A 26729-nucleotide genomic window follows, 5' to 3' on the forward strand; every position below is an offset into this window, starting at 1 on the left:
GTGGCGGAATAGCCGCCGCAGCGAAGAGGTTAAGGTCGCAATCAGTTCAGTGAGATTTCTCAAGGATAGTTAGTGAAACACTAACCCTCTTTCATCATGAATAGGTACATTCAAGAGCACTAGGAAATTAGGAAAGTATTTTCAAGATTTATTAAAATCAAAATCCTGTCCTAGTGCACACAATGTGAATAGTAACTATTATGAAAATAAACATGACATTGGCAATGATACTTGTCAGGAGGCAAAACAATAGGAAATATTATAATGGTAGAATATGGTTTCTTTACATCAATATCCCTACCCCGACTTTACCTCAGCAAACTGAGATAAACCTAGCACCAAAAGAAGCCTACGTCGAGTTTCATAGATGGTTCAAGCTCGCATACCTTTTATGAACCATTGAAGCAATGTTCAGTAAAGAAACAGCAGCTGCTTTTCTTGCCTCCCCAGCTATGTCCTCGAGTCGACAAAGTGTCCTCTCTGTAGCATTCAGCAAGGAAACGGTGTTTACGGATACTGCATGATCTTCAGTCTCATAGCCCCCCTTTCTTCCCACATTACCATCTCTGGATCTCTTCTACTCTGCCTTCTCTGTTTTCGCACCAGGATACGATTTTCTAGTAATTGAGCGCGCTACAAAAGCCTTTATAATAATAATAGCCCAGGAGTGAAATATCTCTCTATTTAACCCCTACCATGCTCGTGAAGGAACCGTTCCGTCACGAGCCTCGGGTGGGCTGTGCTGGTGACGGAACGGTTCCGTCACGGCCTGCTCGCCGCGCCTGCGCGGTGCGAATTCCGCACCTGCGCTGACGTTCTAATGGGCGGGCGGGTCCGTGACGGAACCGTTCCGTCGCAAGCACAGCTCACCTTAGGGCAGTGACGGAGCGGTTCCCTCATGAGCACGGGACCGCCGCGCGGCCCCGCCTCCCCCTTAGCGCTGCGGCAGAATAGCCGCCGCAGCGAAGGGGTTAATAACACTTTGTTCCAGTTTATATATCTCTGTCTGAACACTGATGAACATTTTCAAAATAAACATTTAATAGTAAAGACTTTTTACCTTCTTACATTCTGTGCCTCATTGCTTATTATTTTAAAACAATAACTGCAAAGGCATTCAAACTGTGCAGAATTATTCAAACAAGCTAAATTATCACATTGCAATGAATAATGTCATTAATACTTATGAATTTGTTATATGAAATATACACATAAATAAATGAACATGTCTGATTCAGAAAGGGACTACACCAGAGTGGTGGAGATGTAGGGATCGATGTGCACCCTCAAGCCATATCTTATTCCCACATATGTGGGTTCCACTCTTGCAAAATTCCCACCCTTATACATTTTCAGTGAAGTTGCATAAATGCTTTAGTGTTTCTCACTGTGCAATCATAAATTCAGCTACATTTCACATTTTTATGTTCTAGAAATTGTAATATTTTAATTCTCTTTTGTGAAGTTTTAGTTTATATTAAAGAACAAATATGCATTAATAACCCAACAACCACAACTTTTGATTCTATATTAATACTGTCATAGTTTTCTTCTGAAAAATATTTCATGAGGAAAGCCATTCTAATCTACTTAACCATGCCTTTTTTTTCCTTTAGGTCTTGTAGTGACATGCACTGCGGCTGGGGTTACCGCTCTGATTGTGGCTGCGATATGTTGGTGTCGGTAAGTTGAAAAGTTGCAAAAACGGTGATACCAGAGTCAGTAGGAAATTAGGTAAGATTTAGAAACGCGCTGTGATTAGTTGAGAGGCTGTTTTGTGGTCTGCGCAGCAAGGTGTACAGACACAATTTACACCTTTCCTGAGTAACAGTACCTAAGTATAAGTTGAAGTATCAAAGGGAACCAACCCTGTGTCATATGAAATTACCTCAAAGTGGCTGCAGAATGTGACAAGAGGTGGAGAGCCCACAGTTAATGTCATGATGCAAAAGGGAGCCTTATTAGCTTAGCAGTAGAAAAAGGGAGGTTGTGTTACCACTGAGGACATCACCCTGAGGCCTCATGGGTCATCTTCTGAAGACCTTATCTGCAGAAGGATTTATACAGATTGCCTTCAGTCCAGAAAAGCGCCCAAAAGTGTTAGTGGTTTTCAATTCAAGTCCTGTAAGTTCAGGCTCAAATCCATATGTCCAAGGGGACACAGGGAGTGTGGGAGAAACTGGTGGACATATTGACATTGCACAATAATAATTAAGACGCTACAATAGAGAAGCATTTCTCAAATTAAAGATATTCTTGGAAGTAGAGATTGAAATGCGTGACTGAGGAGTGAGGCAGAAGGAGGCCTGATGAGAAACATTACAAAACAGGAAATCCTCTCCACAGAACCGGTAGGGGCAAATGTAGTAAGCACCTTGAATACATGTTAGGGCATACACATTACTACAATAGCACTGATAAACCACAGACATACAGGCCCTGCATCCAGAGGAGGCCGCAAATGACCAGTATGGGTCATCTTGGCAGCTTTATTTATTACTATGTTCTCTACAAGCCTTTAGGTGGTAACAGATCATTGCATCCCTATTGAACAAACAGCCTCTGAGACATCAAAGCCTACATTGAGTCCTACATTGAAGCTGGGTTAGAACCATGACTCTGGAGTCCTGTTAAGCCGTGTGGCGTGTGACAGTATGTGCTTCTAGGATGTGTCAAAATGCTGGCAATGATTTTTCCGATCAGTTGATGGTTGTGCGTGGGATACTGGGAGGAGAGCTGGTTGTGTTAGTGGTTATTACTAAACTTACTTGGCTTGTCACTTCGAAATGCAGTGCTAACTAGTAATGTTTAGATCAGAGCACCAGCAGCTACACCTTTCAGTGCAAATTCTGGCATTGTGTTCTTTGGCACCTGGAACTGCACGGCTTCCTTGTGTCAAGGGACACTGCCACTAGGGCAGTGTTTTGGACAGGGGCTTCCATTACTGAGGGTTCTAAGAGGCAGAGGTTGGGAAGACATTGTGGTGAGCAAGACCTTGATTGTTGGGATGTAGGCAGCTAAAATGCCTTGCAGAAGCGGAAAGGCAATAGAATGCTTCGTTTGAAAGGATAATGTTATATGATGAGTAGAAGGGAGAATGTTGGCTTTTGTAGGGTGTCTTCTCTGCCGGGGATGGAGGGTTTCAGTACCTCTCGGTCAGGGAAGTGAGCAGAGGACATTACAAAGGTTTCTAAGAATAGAGGGTGTTTGGTGGAACTGGTATTGGAACTGTGATGGACCATGTTGCATATAACTGCGGCAGAACACCATAGAGAGACTTTTAAAAAAATGTCTTAAAAAGTTTATCCTAAAGGGAAAAAAATGATGGAGTACAGTGTAGATGCAATGTTGATGTGTGATTTAACTCTGTCTTAATGTAGACTGCGGAAGGAGATGAAGCTGGCTGCAAAAACAGACTACTCATCTAACAAAGCATCCGGGCCACCTCCATATGACAGATCCTCGGTACGTTTACAAAGTTGTCTCCGTTTAATATCATATAATCATTTTGTGGAAGCTGATCTTATATAGGATCACACACATGACTTCCCATTGGTTGGCACATTCATCTTCCCATTGGATAACACATACAAGGTTTCAGTGGGTGATACCCCATGATTTTCCACTTGGTGATAGACATGAGTTTCAATTTGAGAGGGCAGGCATTTCCGTTTCATGACATATGACTTCATGCTTAATGGTACCCAAAGTGGTTCTCAGGAAGGCAACTTGACTCCTCTTTAGTGGCACCAGCAATGATGTAAAGGTGTTCTGCACTCAAGATAAAATATTTCTTTACCACTGCTGTACTCTTAATCCACACAAAAAAACGACAATTTCCAGATCTTTGCTTGTATTTGGGCATCATGGAGTGATGGTGAACAGGGGCTGATCATTTTGCCGCACCTTGTGGAAGCACTAGCCCCAGGTGACACAAGCAAATTCAATGACTAACACATACAAATTTACTGTGGATGAAACCAGCTTACAACATTGAGTCGGGCTGTGCATCGGATTTACCATCAGAGACCACTGGTGGCTTTACATTAGATAACACACATGAGTTCCATTGGACAATACACAAGTGTTCAGTGAATGTCGACTCTTGAATATATCCTTTTGGTGACAAACAGAACTTTCAGTTTGGTAACAAACAAAACTTACCATGTATGACAATTGTAAACTTTCCACATGGGGATGAGAAGCAGGACTGTATGTTGTAGGGCAAATATAACTTTCCATTAGGTAAAAACAGGCATTTATATTGGGTTACAGTACACACAAGACTTTTAGTAGGGTTACACACAAGGCGTTCCATGGGGATACAAGCAATACTTTCCACTGGGTTACAAACACGACTTTCCACTGGGTTACAAACACGACTTTCCACTGGGTTTCGATCATGACTTTCCACTGGGTTACAAACACGACTTTCCACTGGGTTACAAACATGACTTTCCACTGGGTTACAAACACGACTTTCCACTGGGTTACAAACACGACTTTCCACTGGGTTACAAACACGACTTTCTACTGGGTTACAAACACGACTTTCCACTGGGTTACAAACTTGACTTTCCACTGGGTTATAAACACGACTTTCCACTGGGTTACAAACACGACTCTCCTTCGGGTTACAAACTTGACTTTCCACTGGGTTACAAACACGACTTTCCACTGGGTTCCAAACACGACTTTCCTTCGGGTTACAAACTTGACTTTCCACTGGGTTACAAACACGACTTTCCACTGTGTTACAAACACGACTTTCCACTGGGTTACAAACATGACTTTACGTTAGGTTGTACACATGAGTTTCCACTAGGTTACTCACACTTTCAGTTGGGTTATAATCATAAATTTCCAAATATGATTTTCCATTGGATTATAACATAACTTGTCAAGCATAATTTCCCATTGGGTTTCAAACATACCTTCCCATCGACTTACAAACACGATTTTCCTAAGAATCATCATTTTTCATTGGGTGACAAACAGCTTTACATTAGGTGTAACTCATATTTTGATCATATATTTCACGCAAAGAAAAAAAAAAGCCAACTCCCTCCAATGCACTACTCGTTCTCATCCTAGACATCTCTCAATATATCGTCTACCTCAACTCTCTGACTAATCCAAAACCTTGCTCTCCTACTAGGATCTACCTAAGATCCTTTCTTGACTCCTCCCTCCTCTATCCTTCCTTGACTCACCCCAAACTTAATTCTACTGCGATCTCCCATATAACGCTTACTGGACTTTTTCTCTCCTCTATCCCTCCTTTGGTTCATCCCAAACCTCATTTTACTACTACAATATCCCTATTAACCCTTTCTATATTCTTCCCTCCTCCAGCCCTCTTTTGAGTTATCCCAAACCTCATCTGACAAATATGAACTCGAAAATAATACTATCTAGACTCTTCCTTCCTCTAGCCCGCCTTTATCCTATTCAATCAAACTTTCATACTCACATGTCCACCATTCAAATTACCAATTTTTATTTCCCTATACTAATCCACCACTAATCCTTTGGGTTCCGGAGAAACGTGCTACTCAGCAAAAAGCGTTTAAACATCTCCTCAGGGGAAGTAAGAGCTATATAAATACAATAACCTAAAATACAAAGGGGTTTATCAAAAGCAAGAGTTGAAGACCTGAATCAGTGAGGCCTTTGTCTTTAGGCATTAAAATAATTTACTGTTCTAGAAGAAATTAAGATTTAAAAAGAAGGAAGAGTCAGATTAGACTCCGCTTCATGTTTCCGGTATTGTAATGTCACTCCTTTGCTTTCAGCCAGTAGACAAGAAGCTTGCTCAGAGCGCCCAGATGTACCACTACCAGCATCAGAAGCAGCAGATGTTATCCATGGAGAAGTAAGTATGGATTGCCCCTGTGGCTCTGTTCCACAGCTGTATGTATGAAATTAACTGATGGCTCTTGCATTCTGAGCACAGATGTGCCAAGACAGTGAACTTTGCTTTCGACAACATCTGATTTTTTTTCTTAATAACTTTGCCAACTTCATAACTTTCTCTAGATTGTTGAACTTTGATAAAAACATTGTGGGAGAAACATCTGTTAAAATCTATGTTTATGACTGAGACCCCACGGAACCCACTTTTCAGGGAACATTCTCCTGCAATTAGTTTTTGTGTGGAAATAATCTCCATCAGAAACATGTTTGTGTCACATTTCACACACAATAGAAATTGTGCTAGGGTCAAACATTTATGAAGATGGGGAATTGTGTGATTTGCCGTTGATGGCAGATCGCCCTCCAAAGACATGTCAGTGTGTAATGACTGCTCCCTGCAGTACCAGGGCCATGCCCGCGTTTGACCCCTCTCTCCCCAGAACCAGGCTCCCTGGCTGCAGAAGGCGTTGCTTATATTTACTCGTAGAAAATACTCTGAAACTATTCATATTAAAAGTTTGTGTGGTGGTACATAAAAGGCAGGTTAGATGGGGAGTGGGAAGACATGTCAGGCTCGTATGTAAGCAAATGTTTTTTATTTATTTATTTATTTTTTTAAATAAAGAACTAAAGACGAACCAAAGCTGCCAGACTCCAACACGACGTCAGATGAGGAGAACGAGGACGGGGACTTCACGGTGTACGAGTGCCCCGGACTGGCTCCGGTGAGTACACGGCAGCTATACTCCTTGAAATACTAGTAATCCGTGAATGAGCATTGTGGGTGAAACTAGGTTTCCGGCCCAAATACTTAAAAGTCCGTGAGAACAAATCTAGTTTGGAAGGTCCTCGTGCCACAGCGCTACGAGGCGGTCAAAGATTGGAGCTTGACAGATCGTAAAAGTAGAAATCACCATGAAAGGCGCTGCATGTTCTTTCACTGTTACGTATCACCATTTAATTGAACAACTTAGTAAAAACTCGTGACCGTAAGCAGTATGAAAATAAAACCGTTTGTGACATTAAAAACTCCAGGTAGTTAGTTCACTGTCCGCTGGGTAAATGTCAATCAGCCGCGCCCTGTTGCCATATTAACCCCAGTGATCTGCGGGTTTGCTGTTAAGCGGGCTTATCTTTAATATTTTCAAACTCGCAGAGCAGAACATACACAAACCTAGTGACTAAATGCAAGGTCCCGGAACCTCCTGGTAGGATGTGCGTGATCTGGGCTGTGTGTGAGGATAGACATTTCTTATTTATTTGCCGTGAGCCCGGCGACGTCTGGGGCAGAAATGCCCCGTGAGGGCGGAAGTGGTACATAGCATGATATGTGGTTGTGTCGGGGGGCACATGTACCAAGGTGCTGATCGGTGAGGGGTGATCTGGGAAACAAAACAACCAATAGACAGCTTGTATCATGGGTCTCAAGCTAGACTTGTTCAGATTTTGGCTACAACGTGTTTTTAGGTGGATGTGGTAAATGTGTGGTGAGTGGCACTATATGTGTGGTATACAGCAGGTCTTTACATATGTATGACGCACTTTATATGTGGGAACTGAGTATGTCTCGCTTTTTCCATGAATGCTGTAATGGAAGTGTGTGTGGGTGTCTGTGTTTGTGGTAGAGACATGCGCGAGATGTGCTGAAGGCGGTGTGTTTTGTGCATGCTGCTGGCTCTGCGTGTGGGTGTGATTCACATGTGTCGGCTGAGGGCATGTTACAGGTGCTGAGGGCGCTGTGTTTTGTCTATGTGCATGCTGCTGGCTCTGCGTGTGGGTGTGATTCACATGTGTTGGCTGAGGGCATGTTACAGGTGCTGAGGGCGCTGTGTTTTGTCTATGTGCATGCAGCTGGCTCTGCGTGTGGGTGTGATTCACATGTGTCGGCAGAGGGCATGTTACAGGCGCTGAGGGCGCTTTGTTTTGTCTATGTGCATGCTGCTAGCTCTGCGTGTGCGTGTGCTTTACATGTGTCGGGTGAGGGCATGTTACAGGTGCTGAGGGCGCTGTGTTTTGTCTATGTGCATGCAGCTGGCTCTGCATGTGGGTGTGATTTACATGTGTGGGGTGAGGGCATGTTACAGGCGCTGAGGGCGCTTTGTTTTGTCTATGTGCATGCAGCTGGCTCTGCGTGTGGGTGTGATTCACATGTGTCGGCAGAGGGCATGTTACACGTGCTGAGGGCGCTGTGTTTTGTCCATGTGCATCCTGCTGACTCTGCGTGTGAATGTGATTCACATGTGTCGGCTGAGGGCATGTTACAGGTGCTGAGGGCGCTGTGTTTTGTCTATGTGCATCCTGCTGACTCTGCGTGTGAATGTGATTCACATGTGTCGGGTGAGGGCATGTTACATGTGCTGAGGGCGCTGTGTTTTGTCCATGTGCATCCTGCTGACTCTGCGTGTGAATGTGATTCACATGTGTCGGGTGAGGGCATGTTACATGTGCTGAGGGCGCTTTGTTTTGTCCATGTGCATGCTGCTGGCTCTGCATGTGGGTGTGATTCACATGTGTCGGGTGAGGGCATGTTACAGGCGCTGAGGGCGGTGTGTTTTGTCTATGTGCATGCTGCTGGCTCTGCGTGTGGGTGTGATTCACATGTGTCGGCTGAGGGCATGTTACAGGTGCTGAGGGCGCTGTGTTTTGTCTATGTGCATGCTGCTGGCTCTGCGTGTGGGTGTGATTCACATGTGTCGGCTGAGGGCATGTTACAGGTGCTGAGGGCGCTATGTTTTGTCTATGTGCATGCAGCTGGCTCTGCGTGTGGGTGTGATTCACATGTGTCGGCAGAGGGCATGTTACAGGCGCTGAGGGCGCTTTGTTTTGTCTATGTGCATGCTGCTAGCTCTGCGTGTGCGTGTGCTTTACATGTGTCGGGTGAGGGCATGTTATATGTGCTGAGGGCGCTGTGTTTTGTCCATGTGCATCCTGCTGACTCTGCGTGTGAATGTGATTCACATGTGTCGGGTGAGGGCATGTTACATGTGCTGAGGGCGCTGTGTTTTGTCCATGTGCATCCTGCTGACTCTGCGTGTGAATGTGATTCACATGTGTCGGGTGAGGGCATGTTACATGTGCTGAGGGCGCTTTGTTTTGTCCATGTGCATGCTGCTGGCTCTGCATGTGGGTGTGATTCACATGTGTCGGGTGAGGGCATGTTACAGGCGCTGAGGGCGGTGTGTTTTGTCTATGTGCATGCTGCTGGCTCTGCGTGTGGGTGTGATTCACATGTGTCGGGTGAGGGCATGTTACATGTGCTGAGGGCGCTGTGTTTTGTCTATGTGCATGCTGCTGGCTCTGCGTGTGGGTGTGATTCACATGTGTCGGGTGAGGGCATGTTACAGGCGCTGAGGGCGGTGTGTTTTGTCTATGTGCATGCTGCTGGCTCTGCGTGTGGGTGTGATTCACATGTGTCGGCAGAGGGCATGTTACATGTGCTGAGGGCGCTGTGTTTTGTCTATGTGCATGCTGCTGGCTCTGCGTGTGGGTGTGATTCACATGTGTCGGGTGAGGGCATGTTACATGTGCTGAGGGCGCTGTGTTTTGTCTATGTGCATGCTTCTGGCTCTGCATGTGGGTGTGATTTACATGTGTGGGGTGAGGGCATGTTACAGGCGCTGAGGGCGCTTTGTTTTGTCCATGTGCATGCTGCTGGCTCTGCGTGTGGGTGTGATTCACATGTGTCGGCTGAGGGCATGTTATGTGTGCTGAGGGCGCTGTGTTTTGTCTATGTGCATGCTGCTGGCTCTGCGTGTGGGTGTGATTCAAATGTGTCGGCAGAGGGCATGTTACATGTGCTGAGGGCGCTGTGTTTTGTCCATGTGTATCCTGCTGGCTCTGCGTGTGGGTGTGATTTACATGTGTGGGGTGAGGGCATGTTACAGGTGCTGAGGGCGCTGTGTTTTCTCTATGTGCATGCTGCTGGCTCTGTGTGGGTGTGCTTTGCATGTGTCGGGTGATGGCATGTTACATGTGCTGAGGGCACTGTGTTTTGTGTATGTGCATGCTGCTGGCTCTGCGTGTGGGTGTGCTTTACATGTGTGGGTTGAGGGTATGTTACAGGTGCTGATGATGTGTGTGATGCCCGCTAGGGGAGGAGGTGGACGCTGCCGCTCAGGGTTTGTGGTCAGTGTTTCCATAGGTGCAGTGGTTGCTTTTGTTGCTGAGATGCATGTGGTAGGTGTGCATTTGGAGTTTGTTTTAGTATCTGTGTGGTGTGGACAGTGGAGCGGTAATTATGTGTACAGTGGATGGGGGTGGGGTGCATTAGAGGTTTGTGGAGTGATGTGCAGCAGACGTGGGAGCGGCGGATGCCCTATTGTGCTAGTGTGTTTGTTTGTGAGGGGTGTGTGCACTTTCCTGCGGGTGGTGTTTCTAGGGCAGAGTGTAGTGCGTGGGTGTTTGGCGGTGAATTGAGCATCCCGTGTGCGGAGAGCGCATCGAGTGAGGGCTCCCGGGCCCCCTAAGAGCGAGGCCGGCCTTTGAGGCCCGAGGAGGGTGGGCTCGGGCAGGGAGGCTGGCCCCTGACATATTAACTTGTCCCTTTGTCGGGGTCTCTTCATCCACTCCTCCCGCCTTTCATGGTGCTTGTCACAAGCTAAAGCATGAAAAGCACGGGGAGTCCCGGGGGGGCCGGACAGCCTTTCAGGTGGTAATGGCGCTGCTGATGAGCCATCGGGGAGAGATGATGGACCCTAAAGCGCTGTTCACGGCCCATTAAATGCTTGTTTGTTGGACACAGTCAGTCTGGGGGAGCGGGCAGCCGGTCATACCTCCGGACCGCTCCGCGCCTTCTGTTTGCCCCCTGCCTGAAAGGTGACAGGCGGGAGGTTTACAAGAGCGCTGTGGCTATTAGACTCATTTCCCTTCCTGGCCTCCCTGCTGGGAGCGCTGCTGCCCCACCAACGCTGCCCGGGCTCCCCGCTGGCCCCCTTCTACCCCCTGAGACGGGCCTCAGCACAGAGAGCCCCGGGAAACGCCATAAAGGGGCAGAAAGGCCAAGGCAACAAAAGCAGCAATCACTGCCACGTAATGGCGTCATTACCAGCCGATTCAAAGCACAGAGCTTTATTGGCATGACAAATATAAACATTCATATCTGGGACAATAACGAAGCGGTCGTGCTGCCTGTCTGCACAGGTCGGGTTGTGCACATGCTGCTGCAGTGCCAGAGGACGAACCGAGGCCCAATGGACTGACGCTTGGTCTGTGAAATGGGGAGATCTGGGCTGTAATCCCGGCGTCCTCACTAACAGAACATGTGATTCTGGGCAGATTCAATTATCCCTCTTTACTTTACTTCCCCTAACTGTTGAACTGAATCAGATATGTAAATAGTGACGTATTAACCCCCATATAAACAATCCTCCCCATTCCCACCTGCATCACCAGTCTTTCTAAAGAAGCCAATAAGATATCTCAGTGACCTGAGGGCTTGCTCACTAGATTTGCTTGTACTGCACAATCACCTGCTCAGTATTCGACAAGTGTGGCTGAGCCCTTAGTCGTTCAGAGCATGATATATCGAATGCCATTGAGATGTGCAAAAATAAAACACTTGCTAATTATAGTGCTGTGAAACCGTCAACTACGGTAGCGAGCTCTATTTAAAATAAAATCTTATGTTAAGGTGTACTTTCTCTCATTCCTGCTCCCACACATACACTGTCAGAGTATGTGTGAACAGAATTCCTTGTTTGCAGTTTCAGACAAGGGGCCTGATATTGAATGGTCCGGAGGCCTGACCCCTTCTGGGCATTGTTATGTTATATATAGCACACAGTCTGGCCTCGTAGTGTTTTGGATCCTGCGAGCTCCAGTCCACACGTGTCGCAGCTTTCACACAGGAGCATGTCTGCAGATGTTCATGGCAGAGATTCTATTCCGCCACCCATAAACACACCAGCAGACACCTCTATAGTTCAAATCACATGCACAAAATACTCTGCTTGTTTCATACACCTCCCGACACATAGCCTTCTATTACAATTTACAGTAGGTTTAGGAAAAAAACTGCGTTCCAGCGAGGATGGTGGCCTTGGGTCCGGGTGTCTCAGTGCTGACTTCTGCTGGCCCACCTGCCGGAAACGGACGGAACTGACCTACAGACGGGGCCGGCTGAAACAAAGCCAACCTCGACCCAGGATGGAGGGACATTCCTCGTCCCCTCTTCATCTACCACCCGTGTCCGCCCGCTCCTCAGCGGCTGGTCACAGGAGCAAGAGCCACCGTGGCCGCCCACCTAACTTTCCTGCCCCCCCTACACTCCTCCCATGTTTACATGTTATGATCTTGACGCCTTATAGGTTGGGTGGGTATGTTTAATTCAATTAACTGCGTGTGTATGATTTTGGTGTTTGGGCTTGGAAAGCTGTGACAGTTGCTTGCACTTCCCTCATGTTGGTAATCTACACATTGCCCCGCTGATGCGGCTAGTCTAAACGTGATATGGCTAGTCCTGTGGCGTGTTGAGCTTTATTTGACGCACATGTGGTGTTCTATGAAAAGCGGTTTTAGTGGTAGATGTGTGGGCATGCAATGTTGCCTATGTTGTGGACTTGGTTTAGTGATGCAGTTGGAGCTGTTGCTGCTGTCCCAAGTTATCTAGTCAGTGGATAAATGGAAACAGTTCTGTCGATTGAATTCTGTTGTTTGGGTAGGGTGGCCCTTAATTGATATATTTACCTGTATGCCAAGGCCTGAAATAGGGTCTTATGTAGGCAGTGCATGGGCGTTCTTCCTGTTACTAGGTGCTCAGGCTCCTGGATATAGAGGCATCAGGGTTAGAGCACAGGCCTTTCCACAGGTCCCTGAAGACTTGGCCAAGCTTTTTTTCTAACCTGCTGGATTGGGTTTCAGTGCTCACAGCTTCATCATGGGTAGTTGGTGGCTTCAGTAAGGACCATCTACTGTTAGCCTGGCCATGACTGGCACTTGCATTTGGAACCTGTTAAGGATGCATGAAGTGCACGTGGCCCGGAACCCTCCCCGTTTCACAGCAGTATTTCTGGGGCACTTCCAGGTACAAATACATGCATGTAAATATATGTGCATTTATATAGCGCTTACTACCGCTGACGAGGCGTAGAAGCACTTTACGCCGGGCAGCATGCTTCTACGGAACCCAGGCTTAATGGTTAGTTCAGTATTATTGGTTACTGTTAGTTATTGCATATGTGTAGGACCTGGGTCTAGCGGGCTGCATGCTCAATGGATGGAGAGACTAGCTTTGTGGTACACCATAGAATGCAAAAAACTTTATCAGCATGATAAGTCAGCAAAGTCATTCCATGTGAAGCGATACACAAATGACAGTTAAACAACACAATGTCGAGGATGAAGGGCAGGAGAAGTAAACCTGTTAAAGAAGAGAAAAGAGACGATCTACAGGTATCTGCTGAGAAAGGTGAAGAATGACAAGACCGTTGTGAGTCAGAGTGAAAAACAGACCAACAGTATTGAATAGAAGAGAGAGAGAGCACCAAAAGAACAGAGGGTGCAAGAGCACAGATGAGAAACTGACAGACTTTACTGACAAAAATAATAGATAAGACACAGTGAGCAAGAGTGAGCATGTTGAAAAAAGGGAAAAAAGGAGAGGGAGGGAGTACCCTGCAGAAAAACTGACTAAAATAAGGGAAACATGGGCATTGAGGAAATTGTGAAATTTGTTCTGAAGACAAGTGAGAGAGCTATAATAAACAACATCACCAAATATAAGAAAGTGATAACTTAGTATAGACCACATTAAGGGCAAAAGAGAAGGAGCAGTGAGAAAAAACTAAAAGACAGCAGCTTGGAAATAGTAAAATCACAGCTACTAGAAAGCACAAAGAATAATGGCGTGAGTGCACTTATAAGAAGGGTAGAGTGATCACCAAGGACAGAAAAGTGTAAAAGAGAGAGAGGGCAGAAGATACAATAGGAGCAATGAGGCCTCAAGAGAGGGAGCACCGAAGAAGAGACATTCTCTTTCTGTTTCTCAGTTAGGACCGTGTGAATTTATTTACTTGCAAGCAAAGTCATTGGATCCCGGTAGTTTGTGAAGATGACGACCATGGTAACTGCGGTTGGTTGCTTATTGCTTGGGTCGATCTAGAGGAAGGTACTCATCCAGGAAGTTGTGCCTTGGGACATGAAAAGGAAGATCATGCTGGCCAAGTTCTGCTCATCAGTTTTTCAAACCATGAAAGTGTGAAAGGCATAATGCACTGCAAGTGTGAGGCCTTTCCCAAAAAAACAAAAATGCACAGCAGCTGATCTGACCAACCATAGGCGTGAAATTAGGGAGGGGTGCATTTTGTTTTCCTTGTCGCGATGGTGAGGGGAGCAGCAGGCGGTTGTGCATAGAATGGATTGACGGGGATGAAGGTGGCATTAGGAACAGAGAGCTGTTATGGGGCTCTGAGGGTGGCGTAACTTGGAGGTTCCTTGTCAGTGGCTATGCTCTTTGGAAAAATATGTGTTTTAAAGTAATTCATAAAGCAGAGCAACAGAAATAGTCCAATTATTCATAAATGTAATTGGATTAATTAAGAAAACCTTGCAGGACAAATTACACAGTCTGCCTGTAAAGATGGCAACATATGAACTCTAGAGGGGTGCTCTCTTTGGCAGAAGGCAAGTAATGATGAGCTAATTCAAATTAACAATACCATGCAGCACACTTAAGATATTCATGCTGAACATTATTCATTTTCCAAACATGCTATGGCCCTGGTATAAGGTTTGATCTTGGCAGGCCTTTATATTACAAAATCCAACTTGAGACTCCAACTTAAGCGGGGCACTGATGTGTGGAGGGATAGTGCTGGCATATCTGAGGTGAAACCCTGAGAAGACTTGTCTTTTCATCTTGCACTCTTTGACATTTTTGATTTCTAGGCTGACAATGTTGTGAATTTTTCTCAGGTAAATTCTGTTATCACTGAAACAAATATCTGGGGTATTTTTTTATAATGTAGCAGATCTACCTATCAAAAGGATGAAGTGTGCAAACATGGGACTATTTCTTTGTTTTGCTTTTTTTGTAAAATGCTCCACACAAAGTTGTAACAGGGGAAAGGGGAGGGAAACAAAAGAAAAGCACAGATCTCCCTCTCTGAATTGACATTACTATTAAGGGCTGCAGCTTGTCGTAGGGTTGGATTCGTCCTAACTGCGTCTCTGTACAGTTAAAATTGTATCAGGTGGTTAATGGAGTAACATTTTATTACTTAAGTTCACCAGTACAAGGTTAAAACCTAAAGGTGGATAAGGTAGTAGTTATTTAGAAAAAACCCTCATCCAATGCTAGGTCGACATGTTTCTGCGCAGATGAAGTGCTGAACAGTGTCTGTACATTCTTTTGGACCTGGTGACCCTCTTCCTTGCCCTATTCAATCAGCTGTAGTGAAAGAGTAATAGTGAAGGGAGAGACAGCCTGTTGCCAGGATTCACCTGGTTGTATCTGTAGGTACTAGTTCTACCTTTAAAGTTAAAATGGCTCTGGAGTCCTAGGTATATGCCAAACTCCTATTATTGTTAAGCTCAAAGTGTATCCTGACGCCACCATCCCAGATTTCCTTTGTGTCATCATACACAGGTTCTCGAAGAGCTCTAGGACGGCAGCTCAAGGATACACAAAGAACTTAACAATAATGAGAGCTTGACAAATAATTTGGAGCCCCAAATCAACTCTGAATTAAAGCCTCAGGAGTACACCCCAATGGGGTTTGGACAATTTACATAACGCAATTAAATGCAAGACTAGACTCAATGAGATGTAACAACCTTCTGCTTCTACCTCTCTTCCAGACTGGTGAAATGGAAGTAAAGAATCCGCTCTTCGATGACTCAACCCTGCATCACGCAAACTCCAAGGCACAGTAGCATCCTCTTCAGCTCTCCGCCTCTTATGGAACTGTACACGGATTGAGAGAGAGGGGCAAGGAGAGGACGCAGAGGTGAAAACGGGCTTCAGGGAAGGAGCAATTGGTGCATGGATTTCTGAAATCCTCTTCAAGACTGTTAGAAAACCTAGAATTTCTGATGAAAAGCAGAAATAGAACCCTGAGCTTGGTAGAACCTTCCAGCAAAAGAGGTTCCTACTATTCCAGGGGGTCCACAGGTATCCTACCTTATAGATTTGCGGTCTGCGAATTTCACCCCACACTCCGTCTTTGTCCTGGGGTCTCCAGCTGCAGTCTTCATCCTTTTATGACTGCCTTAAAGGACCTCCCGGAGGTCTCCTAAGCTCCATGACAGTGGGTTCTCTAGAATGAGGGCTATTTTTGGAAAGTGGAACCCTTATTTTCCTAAACTTTAAGAAAGGAGTGCATGGCTCCAGCGAGTTGGATGTGCTTTGTCATGTTTGATGTTCTTCTATTGGAAAATGCTGCTGCACCCAAATTACAAGTCCATTCATGTAACATATCACTTACTTTAGTCCCAGTTGTGTTTTTATAAACATACCAGACCTGCGAAGGTCTCTGTGGTCCACTGTGTAGAAATGGGATATTGTCAACTGTTAAAGTTAATTTATTGCAGTCTCATGCATGGCGGTTTCCTTTGGTTGGTAGCTTTGCGATATGCACTAAGATTGTGGCATTTGCAACCCCACGCCCGGCATTTGCATCCCCATGTCCACCATTGCATTTGCAAAAGGCTCATCTCACTTTTGTGTGTCTGATTCTGAACGTTCATTTGCACCATTTAAGCCAGCAGCTCAGGGTGGTGACCCCAAGTTGGCTAATTTTGTTCCCAGTGAATTTCAAACACAACGTCCCTCAGCCACAGTTATTTTGAATTAGCAACCCAAAGGTTGAAACTTGCGCCAGAGTATTGTTGCTTTTAAGAAGAGTTTCAACTGGATGGCAGGATCACTCTTTAAAGCAGCAGGGGGAGTCAACATGTGGTCTTAAATGTCTTGGAACCATGTCACCATTTTAGGATAGGTGCAATCTTTGTAAATGAGTTGTGTTTAAAGTCATTGTATGTAACCACTGACTATGTAAATGAGTTCCACTTAGAGTCATTGTGTGTAAATGTATCCTCTGTGGATATCCTGAAATTCTGGCATGGATCCTACCACCTGGACCTAAACTGTACCCCTCCAAAGAAGTAATGGGATTCCTTGTGAACCACCCTTGTGCTTCCCGCCACAAATCCATTGATTCTTTATTCAGGGGTAAACCAATAGGTGAGGATAGCCCATGAGTTCACTAGGAACGTTCATGTGTTTGTCTCTATCTAGGTGGCATCAATAGGGCGAAATCACATCATTTGGTAGTACCAGCCTTCTAGGTATTGTGCTCAGTACTCAAGATGGAGATTGTGATACATGTCACTAATTATGCCAGGGTCTTCAAGTAAAGGCTAAAAACATTTCTTAAAGACATTTTGAGAATATTACTCTTTTAAACTTAATAGCTCTCTTTATGTAGGAGCTCCTTTGTGTTTTATGACAGGCAACACCTCCTTCCCCAATATCACCATATAAATAATGATGTAAGGTTCCCATTCTTTACTATAGCCTTATAGCCATTGCCATCCGCTATACTGGTTGTTAAAGGTTTTAAACACAAGCTATAGGTCTAAGTTGCAGGCAAAGGCCTATAACAAGGGAGAGCGACACTTTAACAACCAGTATAGCACGAAGCAGAAGGAGAACTTTCCACCCACTGAGGGTAGAATGTTCTAAATTAAACATAGAGAAACAGAAAGACAAACATTGGAATGTTGGATAAGGTGGCTTATGCCAGCAATAGTTAGCCCTGAGCCACATCATTGTTTTCAGTGGAGCTTCCAACATTTCAGTGTTCTAATGTAGCGTTATAGCCTGCCTTAGTGGGCCAAACTGGCCATTAAAGGCCCGCTCCAGCCTTTCGGCTCGGGCCTTTAACAAGGGAGCGTGACTTTAATGCTGGTATAGCCTAGTTATGGAGGGCTATAAGATTATTAGAGCATTCCGCCACTAGAGGGCAGAATGTTCTAACAAATGAAACAAAGGTCTCACAGAGCCCAACGGGATTGAAATCCACTCTGGCTCCGTGAGGCCTTTGTTCACAGCACCAGCTGTGAATGACAACATTGGAATGTTGGAGCTCTGGGCTTCTATTGACCATTAGAAGCCCGGAGCACTCTATTGTTTTCAATGGAGCGCCCAACCTTCCAATGTTTTACCATAGATTAGTCTCAAAGTCTCACTATCATCTACTCACCATTCCATGTATGTCTCTCTACACATGTAACTTTTTTGGCTTCACTTTATCATAAGCGTGCTCCCCCTCCCTGATGTACCATTATGTACCATTTTCATTCTTTAACAAAACTCCTTCATTGTTTTACAGATTATCACCTCGTTGGAGAGTCTGTATGAGTTCCTCACTCTCTGCCTATTGTTACAGCAACAGTTGTTTTCTCTATCCTCCCTGTGTAACTTCTCGGGCTCCCAATCCTCAACCTTGTCTGCCTTTCCGCTATCTCACTCCCAAGATCTTCACTCCTTTTTCTAACGCCAGCTCACACATTCTCTCTACCAGTAATGTTGCTCTTTTTCCCTTTCTCCTCTTCATCACGTAAGTGCTCAATACTCTTATCTCGCCTTATGTTATAACGCTACTCAGCGCATGTCACTCTTCTTTCTGCATCGTGTTATTGATCTTCTTTCTATCTTGTTCTTCCCACTTTACTTTTCTCTGCATCGCGTACTAATTTAGACCTCACTTTCCTCTCCCAGCACTTTCCCTCTTATTTCTACTCAAGTAACTTTTCCTGCTCTCGATGCAATTGCCCATCTCATTGCCCTGTCTTTGTTTTGCTACCTAATTTTTTATTCATTTCATTATTACTTCCCCAACCTCACTTTCTACTCTCCATCATATTATTGACCAATTCTCATTTTCCATATCTGTTGTGTTACTTGCCGAGTTCTGTTCTTTACTCACCATAATATCCCTGTTCAAGCTTCATCCCCCTCTCTCCCTCGTCTTGCTTTCCATATTGTATTCTCCATTCACCCCTTGTTATTGTCCTCGTCTCATTATCCCACCCCACTTTCTTTCTACTGCCTCTCATGCACCATGTTCCTCCCATATCTGCTCTTTCACTACAGTGGATCTGACCTAGTCTCTCTCATCTCACAGTGTTACTGCTCCAGTTTTTTTTCCACAGATTTTTCAGTCTTCAGCTTTTAAGTATAATAACAATACAATCCTTCCTGGAGAACTCACAATGAAGGTAATAGTAGCATCAGGGATGTGCACACCTCATATGCCCTCCTGGAAAATGGTCCAGATATTTCTGATGTCTCCAGCACCCTGTCTGTATGTGCAATCACCAGACGGATTAATGTGGTTCAGAAAGTCCTTCAGTATGTTATGGTAAAGAAGTTCATCCCAAACTCAAAGTTAATTTGTTAGTCGCCTTTTTCTTTTCTTTTTAATCTGTTGGTTAGATAATCAAATACATTTTTAGTTGGCTTTTCTCGGGGTGCACCCATGGTTTTAAAAACAATAAATTTCTATGTATATTGCATCTCAACTTTCTAATGCGAGTGTCTTTTCTTCTGAGTACCTTCTGTTTGGATTGAGTGCACCAAAGGACACCAGAGTCATTTTTTGATAGATGCTGCTTCTGCTTCACTACTCAGTGATAACTTGTTACTCTCAGTTGTTTTGTTTAATGGCCGATATGCAGTTCAGATTGCCAACTTGTATGACATGATCAGGCGCAACACTGCCCATCCTGGATTTTTAGCTAACCCAACAACATGCTGGATTCTCTAGCCTTGCTTTTCTCTTTACCAGTAGAGGCCTGCAACTTTTGCATGCAAAATGCTGTTAGCTAACTAGCCATGAATGGATAAAGGTGTTCCTGGTGAAATGGTGCCAGATGGTAACTGATGAGTTGGGAGTCAGTGGTCACTGGCCAGATACCGCTTTCCCATCTAGCCATGCTGTGCTTGCTTGGCACTGGTCTCCCGAGGCACTGGGCTAAATGGGCCATCTTGGCCTCCATGACCATGGTAATCACTCCTTGGATGTGGGTGAAATTAAGCCTTGGCATTGGAGATCTCTATCTGCAAAATCTTGCCTGACATCTTTTACCAGCCTTAGCTGATGAAGCCATGTTGGGGTTGCCCTCTTCGGTGTGTGTCTCAAGAACTCATGCACCCTGAACTGCTTCAGGAATAGAGATGACAGGATAAGCCCATGTGCTGTAAAAGAGGTTGTAAGTGAAAGAAGAATTCCTCTGAATAATCCCCACTCATGCTTTGAGAATATTCAGACTACTATGCAGCATCTTCGCACTAGATTTTCAGAAGTCATTTTCACAATGTCCTAAAGAACCACCCTTGCTTCCTTATTTATGCAAACAGTATTTTTTATTTACATTTGGAAATATCAGTTCACATGCATGCATGCAAAATGTAACAGTCAGAATATTTTCTTAAAATGTTTTATTGTCTTCCATCACTTGATTTTTTTTCCCTGCAGGATCGCTTGTCAGTCAGTTAAGTGAAATTTCCTTCCACTGTTGGCAAAGACAATTCATTTTTTTCACGTAAAGTTTGAATGAGTGTGCGAGTGACGACGAAGGAATAGTAAGGGTGAAAAGGTGGTAAAGATCATGGTTTATTTCCCGAAATAGTCCTTTCTACATTCATGTCCATTAGTCAGTTCTCGGCTCATTAATAGCTCTTTACAGTTTCATCATCACTGGTTTCAAGACCACTGTACTGCAACCAGTTGGGTATTGCATCTGCGGCACCAATCAGGACTAGAAAACAACTGGTACAAGGTTTCATTAAGCCTGACACTGCAGTAAATATAGTTTCTACGCTTGTTCTCTGTTAAAGATCACTTTCAATCATTCATACGTTGTAGGTGCCAAAACTGGTTTTTATTTATCCAGTATACATCACTTCCCTAGTGTTTGATTGCTTAGGCTCAACCAGAATTTTCAGTCATTTCCAATGTGCCTTATCATAAAATCATTGTCCTGGATGCATTTCGAGCCTGTTTTGTCTTTAGGGAGTTGTGCTATGTTCCCATTTCTGGAAAGAAATAAAAATTGATGTTAAAATCAACACAAAATTAATGAAATACTGTGAGCCACATAAAATGCTAATTTGTGTATGTCAACGGCCCTTAAATGAACAAAAACTATTCTTCGCATAGTATCACTTATACCTGCATAATAAACAATGCATTAAAGGATTGATTGATGGAGAAGATGCGCAAATAAGGTTAGGGGGTCTGTGTAAGCAATAAAATTGAAAGGGAGGATCTCATTGGTGTAAAAGATAGACATTGTCAATAGGCTCAAATCAACCTGATGATAATACATAGTGTTTGGGACTTTGCCAAGCCTGGCTTAGCTTGCCAATTATTGGCCGCACTCCCCGTTCTCATTGCACTGCACCATACTCTCCTTAAGAACAGATGCTATGTTAACAGACCAAATTTATCATGGTGTGGGTTAGCAAGGGTTTCATTTATCTGCTTACTGTTTAAATGACTGTGAAATATTGTGGTGAAACTTTTAATCCTCTGCCATTTAGGGGTTCTGATGTTCCCTCTTAACCAAACTCCCCTCTCACCCCATTGCACCTTGATACATTGAATACATTAGTTTCAGTGCTATCAGGGCAAAGGGAGTTTCTTCAACTTCAATTTATTTTTCATTACAATTTCACATTTTTTGACTGTTAGACATCAAATTCCGAGGAATAGATTTTGCACACAATACCTGATTCTCTATGCCTACCTTTTAGGTGCTGTGCCTCCAACACTACTGGTGTTGCCAATGCCTTATGAGGGTAGGTTCTGGAGTGTGCTATCTATTCTCATCCTTGCAGATGTTGTCGTTCATGAACTATATGACCAGGTACAGCCGAGTCCCCCTCCTCCCTTAACTCCCACACTTGGGGCGGTAGCCCCATTTTCCGGTGCCCCGCTGCTCACCTCCCATCCTCCCCCAAGGCAAACAACGCCATCAATACCAATTTTTGGACTAAGGGTCGTAAACCCCGCCGTCTTTTATTACATAACAATAATCAAACATTAATATATTTACATTATGTACACAATAGGACGAAGGTTTGGTCGGTTACATTGATAGGTACAGTACGTCATTTGGCTAACCTTAATATGTTTCTAATACATAACCAATTCTATCCTAAGCTAATCATTCGACAACATAACATTATATTTCTGCATATCCCTGTTTGAGCCTACGGCAAGGTCAATGACTGGCCCCAGATCCTGATCAAGCTATGTCCCAAACTCCTACCGGAGTGACCTTGCTCAGGGGGCCCGTTCACCGGAAGCATACCTGACACCCCGGCCACCCCCTACGCCCTCAAGACTATCTCCATAAGGAGCCTGTGCAGTTATGTGCAGCTTACTTGCACCCTTGTGGGCATGTGGGGTGGCCAACCGGGCCTACCGGGAGTGTAACTCCCCTCCTCCCACACCCTTCCAGCCTCCCGGCTGTAACTGCCCCTGGAGTTCCATGAGAGGCCATCTGTCCCCCCCTCGGGTGTCCCCATTTGACAATGACGATGCCCACTAAGGACCGTAAAACTATGCTCACCAATCATGACCTTACCGCCACAGGCCAGTATAGTTGCCCGACTATCTGGCCTCCCCACTCTGAAAGTCATGCCCTGTTCCGTGACCCCACTAATCAGGAAAGAACGTTTTCGATGAACAGCTCTTTACCCAGCTTGGAGAGGTGCACACCATCCTGTAGGAAGTACGGCTCCCCCCTAATGCACCCATGCTCTATCGTCTGCATTTTTGGGGATCTGAATAGTCTATCAATCCGGTTATTGATACCTTTAACTGAATTGTTCAAGGCCCACACAGACTCACCCTTCAGCCACAGAAATCTTGGAATCATGTGTGACCATACCAGTATAGCCCCAGGGCATCTTTTGGCCAACCATCCCACTTCAGTGATCAAGGCTTCCACTACCACCTTTCTACCCAGATGTACCAAGTCGTTCCCCCCCCAGATGCAGAATAAAAACTTTAGGGGGAGTCTGCTCACAGCCCAGCAGGCCTACCACCATATCTCTGAGTTGGCCAAACTGCAAGCCCCCCTGCAAATGAAAAGAGACCCTAAAACCAGCCTGCTTTGCTCTAAGCTCGTAATTGCCTGTAATAAAAAATTGCTGTAACCTTTTTACATAAGAGTGTCCAATGACACATACGTCGTTTGCTCCATGTTCCCAGGCGGGTACCTGGTCCACCGTAGAGGCTGACAGACAACGAGCCGCTGCAAGCTTCTCTCCCATGGGACAGGATGTAGAAACTGCAATTCAAACGAGAAAAGACAACCGTCAGTGAAACCGTCCTCCCAACTGCTAGAACATATGCAGCCTTACATTGCGCTTGTAACAATTTGATGACCGCCTACCAATCCTCTGCACCTCGCTGCAGGCAAAACCTCTAGCTGCCGCTTCGGTGGCCGCCTCTATCCTGAACGAGTGGGTCCCAAAATTGCTTGGATCTAAGCCAGCTTTTAGTATGGCCAAGCCCATGACCCTTCTGAATTGAAATCTAGTGAGCGGGGTACCATTCGCATAAATTAATAAAGGCCCCCGCACAAATGGGCCTGTGTTCCAGGAATGGCTCCAGTCTGGTGATGGGGCAGCAATCGCTCCCCTGTGCCCGTCGCAGCACCACCCCTTCCCCTCTGGCCTCCTGATCAGTCTTAGACCTGGGGATAGATATGAGTAAGGAGTCTCCTTGTACTTTTACGTGGCTAAACTGCATCCCCCCTGCCAGTCCTGCTTATTCTTTGCCACCAGTTCCCCAATCCTGAAAGCGCTGTAAAAAGCCAGCGAAAAGATGGCTTTAAAAAATAGTGTTTCGCTTCTGTGTTGCAAACCTGACTAAGCATCTCCAGTAATGCGGCCAAAGTGTTATTACCTATGGGTCGCCTCGCCACAAGGTCTGGTAATTGGGGGAACCAAGCTGCCAAAGCTGTTCCGGGAAAGGCGCTGGGTTCTCCGCCGCTTCGGGGTGATGGGACCTGAATACCTGTATCTTAAAGCGAGAGAGCGCGTCAGCAGCATGATTCAATGTCCCTGGGACATGTTTTGCCCTAAACAACAAATTTAGTTTCATGCACAGCAGTATTATTTCCTTCAACGAACGTAGGATCATTTTACATTTTGCTGATTAATGATTGATGCATTCCACCACAGACATGTTATCTGATCACAAAACGACTGATTGGTTCCTCAGTTGCTCCGGCAAACAGACAATGCCACCAAGATGGGAAACATCTCCAAGAAACCAATGTTAACTGTTAACCCGGCTTCCACCCACCATGTTTGCCAGCGTTGTGCCACCCATTCTGTGCGCCAAACCCCATGCTACCTACAGCATCAGTCATCAACCCTATCTCTGTACTGGACTTGGGAGGGCCAGGCCACAGTACCTTACCATTGAAGTCACGCAGGAATGACATCCAAATCCGCATGTCCTGCCTGACCTCGCTGGATAACCTGGTGTGGTGGTGTTTTTCTTTTCAGTCCTGACATGGCCTGTGCTATGGAGCGTGAGCATGGTTGTGCCATTGGAATGACCTTTAGTGCGAAGTTTAACTGTCCCACTGTTTGTTGAAGCTGATGCAATGTACCCTTCTCATTTGCCAAGCAATTTTGCAAAGCTGACCTGAAACTTGTGATCTTTTCATTGGGCAGATGTGACCGACCTTGAACCGAATCCAACTCTATCCCCAAGAATTCTATCACAGTGGATGGCCCAACAGGTTTACCTTGCGCCAGAGGTACCCCAAAATCCTGCATGAGGGCACAGAATTTCCGTAGCGCCCAGGCACAGTCTTGAGAGCCTAGAGCTTCCAGGAAAAGGAAGTCATCTAGGTAATGCAAAATGTACTGGTACCCACCACCTGCCTGAAAACCCATTCCAAAAAGTAACTAAACTTCTCAAAGAAAGCACAAGAGACAGAGCACCCCTTAGGAATGCATTCATCCATGTAAAACTTCCCCTGGAATTTGAAACCCAGCAGATGGAAATCTAGAGGGTGAACCGGCAATAGGCAAAAAGCTGACTGGATATCTGACTTTGCCAAAAGTGCGCCAGGGCCCAGATCTCTGAGCATCTCAACTGCCTGATTAAAGGACGAGTACCTGGACCTGGGGAAGTTGTATGTGTTCAACCATGGGATCAGTGCACTGGTTATTATGGGGGACCGGACCTTTGTGAGGGGAACACAATCATTCCTGTTTCTTACCCTCTCTATCTTTTGATTTTTTTAAAACACTTGGACTCCGGGTGGGAAGTGTTGCCACAGAAGGAACATAAATGCTTGAACTTCCCTTTTCCGTGCTGCCCTGGAGCACGTACTCCTATTAAAGTCCCAGCATGCCCCCTTTTTTCCTCCACCACCCCGAGCTAACAGGGGGCCTGACCGAAAGCACTGGCTCGTTGGGCTGTCCTACGACCCATGCCCCAAGTGGTCGAACCACAAAATCATGTCAATTTGGGCCCAAGTGAGGGCAGGGTCATTAGCCTTTGCTCTCCTAAAGTCCTTATTGTATTCCTTCCATCTGATACCATCATACTTATTGTGAGCGCCTGCAATCCTACTCTGGTACCATGCAATTTCTGAACTTAAGCCTGTAAAGCGTTCGACATGACTGCCATGTAAATTGAGAAACCCCTGAACCAGTTAACCAAAGACTCCTCAACCCTATATTTTTGCAACCGATTTGCCCATTCCCTCGGGTACATCCACTCTTTGTTCTTTTTGGCCTCCTCTCTTTCAGTCTCATCTAACAGCAAGGAAAACATATTCACATAACTTCCCTTCCAAATTTTTTCTTGCAGCTCTTGCGACACATGTCTCGCCAACTTTTCCCTGGACGAGCGCACTGCGCCTAAGCCTAAAACTGGCAATGTCTGCAGCGTACCTTTTCCAGCTGTTTCCACTGATTCCTCCTGTCCTGCGTCCAATGGTGTGCCTAATGCTTACGGTTCTTTTCCTTTCCCTGCAGGAGCTGCTCCACCTGCTGCTGCCCCATCTGCCGGAGCTGGCTGCCCTTCTCCAGGCTTACCACCCACAGACTAAGCCACAATCCTTGCTGCTTTCTCAAGTGTGGACTCCCCACTACCCAACACCCCTGCCACTGGGGTCCAAGTAACTGACTTCTCCAACCATGGCAGAACTGCTGTCAGGCTTGTCACTAAATCAGGCTGCCCTGGTGCACCCCCTGAAGGTCCACCTGTGGCCGGAGGGTTAGTACCTGCGCCCCTGGTTGGCTCCCTGCCGGGCCTCCCACCGTAGGGATAACTGGGGTCTGAGGCAGGGGTGTGGCACCCGACCCTCCTGGTAAAGTACACCCTGGGGGTGTGGTACCCATTGCACCTGGCTGGATAACCCCATTGGTAGCCTGTGGCACCACGCCTGCTGGCACCGGCGGTACTGCCTGCGGCACCTCCCCCACTGGAGCAGGTGCCACAGCACCATCCACTCCCCCATCCCCCTGTGGTGGCATGGCAGGTTCTACCCTTCTCCTAGGTTTCACCCTTTATGCTGCCTTAGGGGCCTCCCCCACTCGCCTGGGCCTCTCTTCTGTCCCATCGTGCCCATCCACCTTGTTCCTCAACTCCGCTATAGCTTGACCCATGTCTTCCATTTTCTGCATCATGGACTCCATAAACTTGTCCATGTGCGAGCTTTGTTCGCTTCGCTTTGCCTTAGGGGCCATGGTACCACCACAAGAAGAAACCCCTTTTTCTAATAATAACTCACAATTGCGCAGCCACTAAATACAGTGCTTAGTAACCCCC

The 26729-nt window shown here is 45.7% G+C and overlaps 1 protein-coding gene across 2 annotated transcripts in view; it reads left to right on the top strand.

Moving 5' to 3' along the window:
- NPDC1 (neural proliferation, differentiation and control 1) overlaps positions 1 to 19437 on the top strand; it is a 451514-nt gene extending 432077 nt beyond the window's left edge. For both annotated transcript variants that reach the window (XM_078642049.1, XM_078642050.1), the window contains 5 exons: positions 1617 to 1683; positions 3381 to 3465; positions 5796 to 5875; positions 6542 to 6641; positions 15712 to 19437. In XM_078642049.1, coding sequence (XP_078498175.1) covers positions 1617 to 1683; positions 3381 to 3465; positions 5796 to 5875; positions 6542 to 6641; positions 15712 to 15786 — 407 coding nt within the window. In that variant the 3' untranslated portion in view covers positions 15787 to 19437. The remainder of the gene's footprint in view (positions 1 to 1616; positions 1684 to 3380; positions 3466 to 5795; positions 5876 to 6541; positions 6642 to 15711) is intronic.
- Positions 19438 to 26729: the final 7292 nt, after the last annotated feature.

The sequence above is a fragment of the Lissotriton helveticus genome, chromosome 5_1 (genome assembly GCF_964261635.1).
Source record: "Lissotriton helveticus chromosome 5_1, aLisHel1.1, whole genome shotgun sequence".
Taxonomy (NCBI): Eukaryota; Metazoa; Chordata; class Amphibia; order Caudata; family Salamandridae; genus Lissotriton; species Lissotriton helveticus.